General features: G+C 50.5%; 6 protein-coding genes across 6 annotated transcripts; 4 read left to right on the top strand and 2 right to left on the bottom strand.

Moving 5' to 3' along the window:
- Positions 1–346: 346 nt before the first annotated feature.
- NCS57_00940600 (Fungal-trans domain-containing protein) lies at positions 347–2,238 on the top strand (the record flags this gene model as incomplete). The annotated part of the gene is made up of 3 exons (XM_053059182.1): positions 347–391; positions 566–603; positions 660–2,238. 3 exons carry the CDS (start codon positions 347–349, stop codon positions 2,236–2,238), a joined length of 1,662 nt encoding a protein of 553 aa, XP_052911253.1.
- Positions 2,239–2,933: 695 nt separating this feature from the next.
- Positions 2,934–4,287, bottom strand: NCS57_00940500 (oxygenase subunit alpha; the record flags this gene model as incomplete). The annotated part of the gene is made up of 4 exons (XM_053059181.1): positions 2,934–3,339; positions 3,395–3,570; positions 3,620–3,918; positions 3,969–4,287. The coding sequence occupies 4 exons, from the start codon at positions 4,285–4,287 to the stop codon at positions 2,934–2,936; spliced, it is 1,200 nt and encodes a 399-aa protein (XP_052911252.1).
- A 651-nt stretch (positions 4,288–4,938) lies between these two features.
- On the top strand, positions 4,939–9,120 carry NCS57_00940400 (Zn(2)-C6 fungal-type domain-containing protein; the record flags this gene model as incomplete). The annotated part of the gene is made up of 8 exons (XM_053059180.1): positions 4,939–5,031; positions 5,083–5,153; positions 5,204–5,317; positions 5,370–6,157; positions 6,207–6,641; positions 7,073–7,098; positions 7,153–8,040; positions 8,098–9,120. 8 exons carry the CDS (start codon positions 4,939–4,941, stop codon positions 9,118–9,120), a joined length of 3,438 nt encoding a protein of 1,145 aa, XP_052911251.1.
- Positions 9,121–9,234: 114 nt separating this feature from the next.
- On the bottom strand, positions 9,235–9,637 carry NCS57_00940300 (uncharacterized protein; the record flags this gene model as incomplete). Its single annotated transcript, XM_053059179.1, has 2 exons — positions 9,235–9,503; positions 9,559–9,637. 2 exons carry the CDS (start codon positions 9,635–9,637, stop codon positions 9,235–9,237), a joined length of 348 nt encoding a protein of 115 aa, XP_052911250.1.
- Positions 9,638–10,018: 381 nt separating this feature from the next.
- NCS57_00940200 (Amine oxidase) lies at positions 10,019–11,592 on the top strand (the record flags this gene model as incomplete). Its single annotated transcript, XM_053059178.1, has 3 exons — positions 10,019–10,302; positions 10,356–10,979; positions 11,031–11,592. 3 exons carry the CDS (start codon positions 10,019–10,021, stop codon positions 11,590–11,592), a joined length of 1,470 nt encoding a protein of 489 aa, XP_052911249.1.
- A 262-nt stretch (positions 11,593–11,854) lies between these two features.
- Positions 11,855–13,108, top strand: NCS57_00940100 (uncharacterized protein; the record flags this gene model as incomplete). The annotated part of the gene is made up of 1 exon (XM_053059177.1): positions 11,855–13,108. One exon carries the CDS (start codon positions 11,855–11,857, stop codon positions 13,106–13,108), a length of 1,254 nt encoding a protein of 417 aa, XP_052911248.1.
- Between the last annotated feature and the right edge of the window lie 1,749 nt (positions 13,109–14,857).

Genomic DNA, 14,857 nt, shown 5'->3' with positions numbered 1-14,857 from the left:
TGGCCCGGGAAACGCCGAGTGAATGGAGTTAAATCGGCTATATGACCAAAAGTGATGATTGGTGACGCGAATGACCCGTCGGTTTACACCCCGCACTCACTCATTGGATCACTACCTCAATAACAAACACCAAGAAGAAATGCAGTCAATGCCAGAGGCCGGTTCTCCTGCAGCATCGAATCCAGTGACTGCTACTCAGGGAGCATGTGTATCATGTAAAAGTAAGAAATTAAAAGTACGAGACCCTTCGGGAATCCCCTTTGTCGTGTACGGTCTCTCTGACTCTTCTTACATAGTGCGATAGACTGTCACAGTCATGCAATAATTGCACTAGACTTGGAGTACAATGTATCTCCGTGGACCCTGGGTCAGGGCAGCTTCACACAAGGAGGTATGTAGAGTTGGACGTTGAGTCTAGACGCCACTTATATGTTGCGTTAGCTATGTGGATGGCCTTCGGGACAGAGCTGAAAGTCTACGGCTTGCTATTCGTGAGAGCCGACATTCTGAATCCGTTGAAATAAGACCTGCGTCTAACCCTACACCTTCCACCTCTTTGCCCAAGGTTTCTCCCAACTACAGCGGCTCCGGGAGTATCTTCAGGTACGGCTGACTGATCTCCTTGACCTCCATGCCATCGCTGACAAACAGCTACCAAGTCTCGGGCAGCTAGTAGCCGCAGCCGTCTCTCGTGGTTCAGATAACTCAGTCCTCCGCCTGGGTGTTTCTGCGGCCCAAGAACACGGGCACCAGAACATAGAAAGGGTGCGCGCCACAGAGATGCCACTGCCCAGCCTTGGCGATGCTGTCGAGCTTGTCAAGTTGTACTTCGATGCACTACACGTTACTATGCCGTTCATGAGACAAGCAGATGCCTTCCAGCAGCTTGAGCGACTGTATACTGGCACCCCGGCCTATACTGGACATGACAAGACTCAAGATCTCTTCCAGCTTCACATGATATTTGCTATCGGGGCCATGCGTTCTCCTGGGAGATGGAAGGAAGACTACGCAAGAGACCATTATCTGACCGCTATGAGCAACGAGGCTCACCTTGGTCAAGTGCCGCCTCCTGCACAGATACAGAATCTGCTCCTAGTCTTTGTCTTTGCTACTCTACACGACGTCGGCATCGCGAGTACTTGGGAGATTATCAGACAAGCCATGAGGGTCTGTGTGAAATTTGGCTTCCATAGTCGGGAGACGGCGGAGCACGACCGGCTACAAGAGCAGCTACGGCGAAAAATATTCTGGTCTGCATACATCTCGGATCGACACTGCAGCCAGAACTTGGGTCGACCTGTAGCTCTGGCTGAAGAGGATATCACCATTGAGCTTCCAATCAACCAGGATGACGGCCAGATCAAGGCGGGCGAGCCAGAGATTCCTGGGCGATACACCGAAGTGACGAACTTGGTGAGACACACCCTCCTACGACGTCTTGGTACGAATGCGCGGATAGCTTTGAACCGTTTATCACGACAACAAGCTTCTCTAGCAGAGCAGATAGAGACTGCGAAAACATGGACCGATGCGCTTGAGGTTTGGTACAACTCTAGTGTTGTCAAGCCTACCCCTACAAACGCATACGAAACCAAGCAATATCTCGATATCAACTTTCACCGCGAGCGGATGAAGTTCTTGTCGTATCTGGTTCTTCCCTCGGACAACGCGCAGAACGCGACCGCGAGTATCGAGCACTTGTGGCAGTATACCCTCTCGGCTTACCAAATTCTGCTGGCGTATCAGAAGCAGTCCAACGACGGTTTCTTGAAACCCAACTGGACGTACGTGCAAGACGTGTTAAAATCAGGTTTTGGCATTCTCTACTGTGCAGTAGGCATACCAGAGCATCGACGTCACAACAATGACGGGGTCAGCCTGACGCCCTCAGAGTTGGACACGGTCGTCAACGGCCTCAAACTATGCGGTGAAACGTTGAGCAAGATTACGGCTGAGTGGCAGACGGTACAGCGTCACGCAAACGCGTTTATGCAGATGTCTGAGGCTGTGCTTGAGCTCATTGCGAGCACAACCCGGAATGCGACGCGGGAGCAAAGCCACGCGGAAAATGGTGGCGAGAGGCTGGAAGAAACCATGGACTGGGATTTTGATGCTCTTGATTCAACGTTGAATATGTTCCAAGGGGAAGGGATTGAGCCGTTCACTGATACTGAGTGGGCTGAATTGTTCGAGTTGGCTGTCGAAGCAGATGGGGAGCTCACTATGCCCATGTAGACTGTTTCTAGACCTGAGCCCCCGCCGCTCTAAGATGAGCCGGTTCTGGGCTGGCGCTGAGGAACCTGGAACTCGGACTGGGTTAGTGACACTCTTGGGATTGCATAGCCCGGTGAGGAATGGATTTGGGAGATGTTACCAAGGCAGATTGGACATGTGGCTATGTCATCACTGCGCTTGGTGTCACCCAGATGACACTTTGTTACACAGCAGATACGAGGCTCATGGCACTGCCCATTTCTATGTTGATGCACTGCAGACGGTTTGTACCATGCCAGCATTACCCGGGAAGTATGGCACTTTATCACACAAGAGATTCAAGGCTGAGAGCACTGTTCACGTTTATGATGCTTGAGGTAATGATCGACGTGTTAGGCCCTGCTCACCGAGAATGGTGTTTCCGTTATAGCATAGGTAAATCTCTTAAGGAACTATTACTAGTATTTATATATAGTAAAAGATATATTAATTAAAGGTTAAAGAAGTAAAAGCTAAAATATATTATATATATATATCTTGGTCTAGGTACATCAGAGTGGGCTGGTAGATATTGTGGCCTGAAATTTAGCGGACAACATGCTTTGGTCGCACCTGTACAATCTGTATATCCTGATAAATACACTTGTTAACTTGCTGAGTTGAGTCCAAGATGTATGATAGTCTACAAGATGGCTGGAGATCTGTTAAGGCCTGCCCTACCACTCAACCTCCTTGCCTTTCGAATCACAAAGCCCCTGACAAAATTCAATTTCCTCCTGAATGCCATTCCTAGCTGCCGTCCTCCTCGCAGGCCACATCTCACCACCTGCCTTTTGCTCCTCATTCCGGTGCTGCACAACAGCCTCCTTGAGTATCTTCTGAAAGTACAACACACCCTTTTCGTTGAAAGAGTTCAAGTCCCCTGTGACATAGACACCTGCGTTGAGGTTCTTCTGGGCCGCGTTGCAGAGGCCCTTGTCTTCTGACTCGACTTGCTTGAAGAAGTCGTCAACCTCTTTGAACTCCTCGTCTGTGGCGTCTTTGTGTCGGTAAACTTCGTACTGCATTGATGTTGTGGTTGCTGAAGTTGGTACTACTCGCATGAGATAGAAGTATTTCGTGCTAGGAGTACTAGTTAGCTATGTTTGAGGGGCTTATCGTTGGTTCAGTTACTCACGTCATTGTGACTGAGGCGTTTGGGAAGAAGAAGGTCGGCGCGACTTCCAGGCCAGATTCCTTCCCCTTCTTGTCCTCAACAAAGTGCTGAATCTGGCCACCCTTGACTTCGACTTTGTAGGTCGTCAGATTGGAGGTTGCGGCGATACCAGGGTGAGCAACGCTGCAGTGGTAGCACTGGACTAGTTAGAAATGTCTGTATAAGTAGAATAGATGGGATTCTTACCTCGTTGTAGTTATCGACCAGTGTTTTCCAGTTATAGTCTCCATGCATATCCCAAGCATGGTCGAACGTGTAATCATCCATGTTGAAGATACCAAGTCGAGGTTGTGTGTCTGCTCCATCAAAGTCGCTCTTCCAAGGAACAGAAGGCTTGTCTCCTCCGTCGAGATTGACCCAGACGAAACCTCTCTTGTCAATGTGCACGTGGACCTTGAACAGGCCATTTGCGTCCTTGTCGAAAGTCTCCATCTTTTCGAAGCGAGGGGCCTTGGCCAGTTTTCCACTCAACCCATATGACCATCCTAGAGAAAGACATTAGACAATTATACTGATGCTTGGGATATTTACATACCGTGATATTTGCAGGACAAAATGCTGACATTGCCTTCATCTTTGGTCACGACAGGGTACGCTCTATGGCGACAGATGTTATGAAACCCATTCAGGTTTCCTTCCCTGTCGAGGCAGAGGAAGAACGAAAAGCCAGCCTCGTTATATTGAACAAAGTCGCCCGACTTGGCAAAACGGCTGCGATGCGTCACCAGTAGCCAGCGCTTGGAATAGATGGCCCGTCTCTCCAGTTCGTACATGGCAGGCTCTCGGTACCATGATGCTGGCAGGGCACGGGGCACATCGGTCGGTGCGCTCTTTGACGATAGGAACTGGAACATTGTGGCAGGGTTTGAGATGAAAGACAGGGTTGTTGACTGACTAGTCCGTGATAGACTTTGATATGGCACATCGCTTTAAATAGCTCGGGTGAAGACAATGTGCTCTGTCAAAGGGCTTAAAGACAATCGATGTTATCTCCAATACACATTCACTGATTAGCCACCCCCAATTGCGTTTGCGTGGAAGTCGCACTTTTGGTCCTTTTTGGGTTTAGCGGATCAAGGGATCGGCGATAACCCAGTCCAGTTCGCGGGGATGGTCAGCCAGGATGTTGGCATCCGGTTATCATGCGGGGAGTCAGCTCTACATGTGGGAATTCTATCCCTTTCGGAATGGACTGTTGGTTTCCGATAAACCCCAGATTACCGGGCTTGAGCCTCACCAGGATATCTTATCCTCAGAAAGATAGCTTGGTATCTGGCTGAGATATGGGATGGGGAGCATCTCGCACCTTTCGTCCTTTCCTGGTCTAGCGCATTGAAGCCAGCAATTCGACGCTCTAGTGCCACTCCTGATTCATGGATCTTGTGATGTGATACCTCGTCGCGCGATGGCCTTCAAGAAAGAGGGCTTCCTTCACTCTTTCATGGGATGGTATCGAGCCTGAGTCTCAACCATCATCATCAGCATTGATCAACATACGCTTCATCATGGCAACAAAGTCAGACATCGAAAAAAGACCCTCTGTGGCCGACACTGAGAATGGACAGTTGGCGGATGTCGGCTACATCCCCGAACTCAAAGTCCGTCCTCCTATTTATCTACCACTAACGTTTGGCTAACTGGATCAACAGCGCAACTTTTCGACTACGTCCATGCTGGCTCTATGCGTGTCTCTCATGGCAACATGGGAAGCGCTGTGCAGGTGGGAACTTCGACGAGACGAGAGTTGCTCAGATACTAACACACCTTTAGCACTTTGGCAGCTGGACTTGTCAGCGGAGGCCCAGTGTCACTGATATATGGTGCAATCGTTGCTGCCATTGGGTCACTCTGTTCTGCCATGTCTCTGGCCGAGTTGGCTTCTAGGTGAGTTAATAAGACCCGTAACCAACAATAGCTAACGTGTTCTCGTGCTTAGTATTCCCTCGGCTGGAGGCCAGTATCATTTTGTCTCGCATCTATCGTCCAAGTCCGGATCGACCATGACCAGCTGGTTCGCGGGCTACATCATGACCTTTGGCTGGATCACTGTCACGGGAAGCGCCCCTTTCCTCGCCGGCACAATGATCCAAGGTCTCCTCGTTCTTAACTACCCTGAAACGTACACGTACGAACGATGGCACGGAACACTTATGTACTGGGCAATTCTCATCGGCGCCGCAAGCATCTGCATCTTCTGCAGCAATATCCTGCCTCTGATTGAGAAGGTGTCTTTGACTCTCCATGTAGCCCTATTCTTCGTCATCCTCATTGTCATGTGCGTCGTTTCGCCGACAAAGAACTCGGCCACCTGGGTCTTCACGTCGTTTGAGAATAATTCGGGGTGGTCCAGTGATGGTGCTGCGTGGTGTATCGGCATGCTCAGTTCATGCTACGTCCTGATCGGGTACGACGGAGCAACGCACCTCAGCGAGGAGATGCATAACCCTGAGAGGGGCGTGCCTTATGCCATGATTGGAAGCGTGGCTCTCAACAGCGTTCTTGGTTTCGCATTCTTGATCGCTGTCCTGTTTTGTATGGGCGATATCCAGTCTGCCCTGGCCACGACCACGGGGTTCCCTATTATTGAGATTTTCTATAATATCACAGGGAGCACCGGAGCAGCGTCAGCCATGTCGAGTGCCATCGTGCTCATGGCGAGCCTGGCTACCATTCCGTTGCTGGCATCAGCTGGACGTGTCATGTGGGCGTTTGCAAGGGATCAAGGTATGTTCGCGACTGCACCTTGAAGGATGGCAGCTGACAGACTGATCAGGACTTCCATTCTCTGAAACGCTCTCAAAGGTGGAAAAGAAGCGCGGCATCCCGACGGTGGCAATTATTGTGACCATGGTCCTCTTGATGCTTCTTGGACTTATCAACATCGGCTCAACTACAGCCTTCAACGCGATCCTGTCTCTCGCAGTCGTTGGCCTCGAAATCTCATACATCATGCCTATTGTGCTGCTCATCTGGCGTCGCATCACGTCGCCAGAACAGCTCAAATGGGGACCATTCCGTCTCGGAAGGGCCGGCATGTTTATCAACGTTGTTGCAGTGGCTTATCTCATCTTTACCAGCATTTTCTCGCTGTTCCCTCCTTACCAGCCCGTCACAGCACAAAACATGAACTACGCGTCTCTCGTGCTGGGCGCGACGCTCCTGTTTGGACTCGTGTACTGGCCGCTCAGGGCGAGCAAGAAGTACTCGGGTCCGTTGAACGAGACCGAGGGTGTGGCAGTGGCGAATGGTTCCGAGCCGGAAAGATAAGAGGATACCGGGGAGATATCAGTTGAGGCTGGGGGTTGCTTCGTATCCTTGTCATGTTGATCTCCGATGCTCCGTAGCGCCTTAACACCGCCAATTATATCGTCAAGATTATGAACAACGCTAGGCCGTATCAAGTTATCTTAACCCAGAAACGCGGGGTAACAGGGGTTCCGGCCTCTCCACAGATAAAGCCGGTGATACTGAACGCGTCTTAACACCCAGGCTCGACAGTCCTTCTGTGAAGATTGCCCCTTTCCCTCAGATGCCATGGACGACAAGATACGCCGAAGCTGTGCTAGAAAGCGCAAATCTAGAAGTAATTATTCTCCCGTCCCTGGCGTATCGGTCTGTTGCCACTAACACTCTCCCCAGGTGGATGTTCCGTCTGCAAGAAGCGAGTGAGTTAGCCGCTCAGCTGAAGCCCTTGTCCTTACTCACCAAGACATTCTTAGAGGTTAAAATGTGATGAGCAACAGCCAAGTTGCCGGCGATGTATCAAAATTGGAGTCGAATGTCCTGGATACGCACGACCCGTCAAATGGTCGACCAAGTACGAGAAAGGCACCTCCCCATCTGCGGCCCTGGACCTTGATGGCGATACCTCGTCTTGGTTTGAGACGGAAGCCAGGAAACTCTCAAACGTCATTGAGCCGATCCCAAGCCATCAAAGCCCTCAGTCTCGCCCAACCGAGCATTCCGACTTGACAACCATGCCCATAGTCGAGTCTCCCTTGTCCCCCAAGCCTACAGCGTCTCCTGCCTCTCCAAGATCATCAGAGATGCACCATGAAGCTTCCAGTATTATTGACACACACCTTTCTGCCGAACAATCCGTATCATCCCCTTCCTTATCAGTTTCGGGTTCTTGGCATGGTTTTGTAGACGATTCAAATGAGACCGAACCTGAGCAGGTTTCCACCTCTGGCTCGACGGACGACAACACATCTCTGACTTTCTACAAACCGATGGAGCAGTCTTCACTATTACTCGACCATTACTTCTCCAATGTTTGCCAGATGAACTCTGCCTTCGACTCGCTGCACAACCCGTTCCGATCAGAGGTATCAAAGATGATCATTAACTCGCCACTCCTGTTCTATTGTGTCTTGAGCATGTCTGCAGCGCACCTCTACCAAGGAGACGAACCAAAAAGCAGTATTGCGTTGGAGTTTCAGACAGAAGCGATATCCCATCTCTCCATTGAACTTTCGCAACTGGACACAGCCATGCCCCGGGTTTTGAAAGGTGATGATGATAGATCAGGATCACTGGCAGTACAGAAGACGGACCATGTTCAAGATGACGTCTTGCTTGGCGTTATTCTCTTGGGAATGACATCGGTTTGTCTCCGCCCCCAGGTAGCTTTGCTCTATTTACAAGCTGACTGTCTTCCCTAGGCCTGGCATAACTCTTCCACGACTGGTGTATCTCACTTGTTCGGATGCCGCCAGCTATTCAAAGCATGGATGGCCTCCAACTCTCTAGAAGACGCCGCGAAACGTGCGTCAATGGATCAGAAGCAGTGCTTCCTCGTCTCATCAATGATATACTGGGAAGCCATGAGTTCGTTCATCCTCGACCAGGACACAGCCGCTTTGTCATACTTGGACGTCTTCTGCCAGCCAAACCTACCTTCACTCATCTATCCATGTCCTTGGACCGGTGTGGGGACCCCAGTCTTCGTGTTTCTGGCCAAGACGGGTATTCTGCTCAGAAACAAGAGAGTCTTGCGGAATCTCCGCGTATTCAGATCGGGCGAGGCACATCAAAGAGCCCTCTACACGGAGCTTCTCGACGATGCTTCTGCTCTAGAGCAAGAGACCATCAAGTTACGAATCCCCTTCGTTGGTCTGATTGAGGATGTGGGCGATCCCTGTACACCGCCCGATCACTTTCTCGCCATCGCTCGGTGCTACCGCTTGGCCACTCTACTTGAGCTGTACCGAGGGTTTCCTGAGTTGGTCAAATCACAGACGGTTGTGGAGCAAGCCGTTGAGATGCCCACAGGTGAACAGGACGACAAGACCCATCTGATACTCGGCCTCGCCTTTGGGATACTGGGGATTTTGGAGTCGATACCCATCGACTCGGGCACAATCTCAATTCAGTTACTGGCCTTGATGATTGCTGGCAGTGCTCTATGTGTGGCCCCCGGCCAATTCCAAAGCACTATCGCCGAGAGGACACCATTTCAACAAACTGTGATGCGCTGGCGAGGATTTGTCCGACAACGCATTCTATATCTATGTGTTGCTATCGGTTTGCGCCCGGTGAATCACGCTGCACTCATCCTAGAGGAAGTCTGGTCACGCATGGATATGGAGATAAGTCACACCAATGATAATGAAGGAATGCTTGCTAGCACGGTACATTGGCTGGATGTCATGTCTGAGAAGAAGTTGGAAACCATATTTGGGTGAGATGATGGGGCTTTGCAATGATATATCTTAGGCTGTTCCAGCACATTGTATTCCCTCCATCACCATTAATGAACCAATTATCAGCTTCCGCCCCTTTCCGTGCTCGCCGAGAGCTCACAGCTTTGCCCTTTGGTCACAGAAAAAGGCCAGGGCGTACGTCTCGGTGGAAAACGAGATGGTGGACCCCTTGGTGAAGAGCATCACGTCACCAGGCCTAGCCGTTACCGTCGCACCCGTCTCATCCTGGACTTCACATTCTCCTTCGATAAAGTGTTTCGCCTCATCAAACTCGTAGGTGAAGACGCATGGTTTGCCTTTCTCAATGCGGAAAAAACCTGCGGATATGGGGGTTGTTGAGCCAGAGTCGCTTGTAGAAACAACGTCTTGGACATGTTAGACCAGTGAAACTCTGGGAAGGAGAAGGGGCGGTTGGCTTACCTCCTCCAAAAGCATTTCCAGATTCATCCATTTGAGGTGGCTTGATGGCCGCAGCTTGTGGCTTGTAAACAAACGGCATGATGACGAAGGGTGGGTGTTGGTAGGATGACCTGCAGCTTGGTCAACGCAGCAAGGGATACAACATTATCTATTTGAGTCGATTCGTAGGTCGATGTTATCTAACACAGCACCCTTATTCTCAATCAGAAGCTAGTACCAAAAGAGTTCAAGAGTACGGGCTCGAGAAGCAATGGTTTGTCAATCCAGCGTGTGTCCAACCTCGCACTTTTTGTCCAAAATAGGAAAGGGGCAGCCCACACACATTGCAGGGGGCTTGCAGAGAACAGCGACCGACTCTCGTGACTTAAAGACAGGAGAACAACCAATTGTATGCTATCAGATCACCTCGGCATTCTTTTTCCTACCAGTTTTGAGTCTTTCTTCCGTTGCAAGCTACACCATGCCATCCAGTCGTGAAGGTTATCTTTGGACTCCTACCGGAGACACAACCGGCCTCACCACCGACGCTGTTGTTAGTGGCACACCGGACTCCTTAATCCGTGACAAGTACGATGCTGTTGTCATCGGAACCGGCTTTGCTGGCCTCATTGCGGCTCGGAACCTCTCTCGCAACCCGAACCTCACAGTGCTACTTCTCGAAGGTCGGGACCGTATTGGTGGAAGAACATGGACTGCGAAAGCCTTGGGGGAAGAGTTTGAGATGGGGGGAACTTGGGTACACTGGTAAACACTTTCCCATCTAATTATCTAGCAACTGTCTAATAATCTTGTTGCAGGAACCAGCCTCACGTATACGCCGAACTGCACCGCTACGGGCTACACTCCAACCTAAAGACCTCCGCCGGAACACTCGATGCCAAAACGACGTTATACACAGCTGCTTTCTCGGCTCCCAACAACATCGATGGTGGAGATGTCAATTCGGCAGTTCAACGAGTCGCAGATGCCTTCTTCTCCATAGATGGCCTATCCAGTCGCGATCTCATGCCCTATCCTCACGAACCATTCCGCCAACCGGCTCCATGGCTCAAATACGATCATCTCTCCGTCAAGGACCGCCTTGAACAGCTTGATCTACCACAGATTGAGAAGGATCTATTTGATGCCATGGTCAGCTCCTTCGGCTCGGCTCCTGGCTCTGAATGCGGTTTCACCGAGGCCTTGCGCTGGTATGCACTTGGAGGACACACCATGGCTGGCGTTTTCGAGCTTGCCGGTGTATATAAGCTTGGGAAAGGAGGCATGAGCTCTCTTGCTCGGGCTATCCTTGACGAGTATCGTGGACACTTGCTGTTCAACACGGTTCTTGAAAGGATTGAGCAGAGCAACTCCTTTGTCACGCTGACTGCAAAAAACGGCAGGCAGATTCAGGCAAGCCAGATCATATCCACAATCCCCCTGTAAGCCCTCCCCCGAGTACAAATCGATTCTCTAGGCTAACCATCACTCAGGAATTGCCTGTCAGATATTTCCTTTACACCCTCCCTGTCGCCACTCCGCCAAGAGGCCATCAAAGCTGGCCATATCAACCAAGGCGCCAAAATCCACTTCAGGCTTGGACAAACCGAGCCGGGATGGTTCTCAATGGCAAGCGGCTACGGAAACTCGCCATGGTGCTTCTCCTTCTCCGACCATAACGGAACAGCCAAGAAAGATGGCACCTACTGCATCGGGTTCGGCTATAACGGACAGCTCACAGATCCACGCGCCTCGAACCACATCATCTCTACTTTCAAGCAGTACCTAAAGCCTAATGCCGACGTCAAGGCGTACCTGACGCATGATTGGATGAATGATGACCTTGCTAAAGGCACTTGGAGCTGTTGGGGCCCGAATGCCATGTCGAAGTGGCTCAAGGAGCTGCAGAAGTCGGATGGTAGAGTTCATTTTGCTAGTGCCGACTGGGCTGATGGATGGAGAGGATTTGTCGATGGGGCTATTGAGAGAGGCGTGGTTGCAAGCAGGGATGTTCAGCGGTTGCTTCTTGAGGAGCAAGTCAAGTCCAAGATCTAGATCCGGGTTGTAAACTAACCCCCTCATAATTCCATTCTAGGTGTATCTTACTTTATAGTGTATAGATCAGCTAGTACATGGGGCCTTACGAGAACCAGCTATGTCTATTTGTTTAGGAGTCTCTGTTCCCATGAGTATGTCATCACGTGATGTTCTCACAGGCAGCAATGCGGAATCGCAATCTCACGTCACTTGATCCCTCTACCTCCAGCAACGAGCTTCCCATGTACGCTAATTGGGTATCTCAACTCACTCGCACGACATGTCGACAAGTTTCCCTCTCTTTCCAAGCTTCCCCAATGAGATTCAAGAGCTCATCTGGGACGCTGCGGTCCGTCCTGTTCCGGGTTGTCAACACGTCCAAAGATTCATCATCACAGACCACTACTTGAACCAGGCAAACCCCCGATACCCCATTTTGGGGGACTTTATCAGATTTGGGCGTCAAGAAGGGCCGCGCTCTGGCTTTTCACTTGCTCTCCCATGGCATGATCCGCAGGGCAACCCCAATGAATCTGTGTATGCGATGGATAGTGGCCTGTGGACGGCCTGTGCCGCATCGCGAGCTGCGATGGTACGGCGATTCAAGAAGAACGAGTGGTGGTCCGATATTCCACAACAAGAATACACGACAGGATCCTCAGAAAAGGGAGCGTATGCTGGCCAGGAAGATGTCTTTCACTCGGCCACCTACAAGACCCGCGAAGGGGAAAACAGACACATCACAATCAATACCGAAGATCTCATATATCTGGACCCACGGCATTTGGACTCCGTAGACTGGTTCCATCACTATGCTGGAGACCCTGTTCCTCTCCTCGATTATTGTGGAGAAGATGGCAACAGGACGAGCCCCAGCTTCCTCGGGCTCAACATTGCCATCGACTTTGATCCCAGGATGATGGACATGCTCGCCAATCGGCCAGTTCACTACTGTCGGGGAGACTTGGGCATGTATTCTATGTCTATAGTCGACATGGTTGATGTTCTGCACGAGTCTGCTGGAAGGACGCTTTGGTTTATCGATCACCGGCTTCGACGACGATCAGCCGAGGGTGTAGGCTCAACTTCAGACATGCACTCTGAAGAACCAGAAGCAGAGGTTCCGCGGTCAGCATCGACTCCAGATGCCAACCGGCAAATCTTCCACGCCGGCGGCTACATCTTGGTCGAGGTTCGAAGAGAAGACATGGGACTGTGGACCATTGAAGCAAAAGGCCTAGAACCCAGCAGCAATCACTGCACTGTCTTCGACTTTTTCGATGTTTTGTTTCAGACGGGATATGGGAGACTGGACATCCAAAATTCAACTCGAATGCGGGTGTTGGCATATCAAGGTACCTCGAATGAAGCTCCAAGACGGCGAGGGCCATATGAAATCACCCCTGACCCTTCATGCCTGACATGCTATCCAAAGGAGGAGACCCGCCGGGTCCGTCCAGTCAAGCCATCGACGAGTGAGGATTCTGACGATGATATATCACTGAGTGACTTGAAACTCTTTGAGTCAGAATAAACATAGATCCAAGAATAAAGATACACTAAAACCATCATATGCAACAATAAACTGTTGTTAAGGCAAGCGACGAGAGTGATGGGGAGCACATCGTCACTCAATGTGCTATTCACAGTATGGGTGGCTCCCAGGGGCATACTGTTGATTTGACTTGGCTGATCACTTCAATTGACATTAGTGACTCGCCACCTTGCACCACTATCAGTGACCAGATGTTCATTTAACGCAGGCGTATCAGAACGCTCACGGTGCTATATATGGGCCTGCAATACCTCACCCTGTTCAATCACCACCAAGCTACCCAACATTTGACTCCGGACCACAAAAAGCACAACTAGAAACTCTTTTCAAGCGGCTAAGTCTACTAAGATGAGTAGTCCCGGGGATCCAAACCCCTCATCGAGCGATCCGTACTATGGCAGATCCGAAAGAGATCGAATCGCACTTGATGCCTTGCTCATGTTGGGTAAGGTGTCTGCATGTGCCCCCGGCTCCGCTATGGGCAACGATGCCCCTGGTCCATCCGGCAATGGAGATGGCGGCAAAGATGACGACAAAGATGGCGACGAAGACTACCAAGACCAAGGCGATGGCGGCGATGGCGGCGATGGCGGCGACGAAGACTCCTCCTCATCCGACGATGATTATAATGGAGACAACACAATATGCAGCAAGTGTGGCAAGTCCAAGACTAACCGAGGAAGATACTGCCCATCCTGCCATAGCAAACGACGAGGCGAGAAAGCGAAAAAGGCAGGCAAATGCAGAGACTGCCCGAAACGCGCATTGAAGGGCTACGCACGTTGTCGTGGCTGCTTAGGCAAGCAACGCATAGGGAAATGTACATATTGCAAGAGAAGACCACCCGCAGAGGGCCTCTCGGTCTGCCTGCCATGCAAGCCAAAGGTGGACGAATCAAGGGAGAAACAAAGAGAGGCACGCAGGAAAGAAAGAGAAGACCGCGGGAAGAATAAACGTTAGGGTGCCGCCTATGTATTAACTACGCCTCCTGTGTGACTAACTCGCACAGCGCAGCGTGCCAGAACCTTTCGCAATAGTCACTTTTCAAGACATTAGCTTAGGGATTCACCCAAAAGGATAACAGCAAATTTCACTATTACCAGGCCTTTTTATTCATTTCCTCTGTCGTGTTTGTGTCCCATCTCACCCTTGCCATACAAGTTCTTCTGGTTGTAGTGTTTTTCGCTTGGGTTTCAATGCTAGCATCGATATGTCAGTAACTGTGTTCATTTTTGTGATTGCCGATAGCTTCTTTTGGAAGCATTGCCGAGTGCGCATAGGAACATGCTGGCGTTTCGCCGGTGATTCAAGTATTAGTTGTCTAGAGTGATCTCTAGTGACCGATTCTCAAAGGGGATACCATGCAAAGAAGGAACATATTTTCATGGTTCAGCATATGCAGGCTCAGTTACGAATGTTATGCAGAGCACTTCCCGCCCAATATGCTATTCACTCTCTAGATGCCTCCCAAAGGGTATGCACATCAGTGACTACGCACCTAGCACCAGTGACTAGAAGTTCGTCCAACACACAGCGCAACAGAATGCGCTCACGGTGATATATACAAGTCATTGATATCGCGGTCTATACAATCACCACAGACCTAGGTACTCAACACCCAACTCCAGATCAACAGAAAACGCAACCGAAAACCCTTGTCGAGCCGCTAAATCTACCGATATGAGCACCTCGAATAATCTAAACCCTTCCTCAACCGATCCGTACCAT

This window comes from Fusarium keratoplasticum, chromosome 7 (assembly GCF_025433545.1).
Source record: "Fusarium keratoplasticum isolate Fu6.1 chromosome 7, whole genome shotgun sequence".
NCBI lineage: Eukaryota > Fungi > Ascomycota > Sordariomycetes > Hypocreales > Nectriaceae > Fusarium > Fusarium keratoplasticum.
This window is presented reverse-complemented; position numbering and strand designations above follow the sequence as displayed.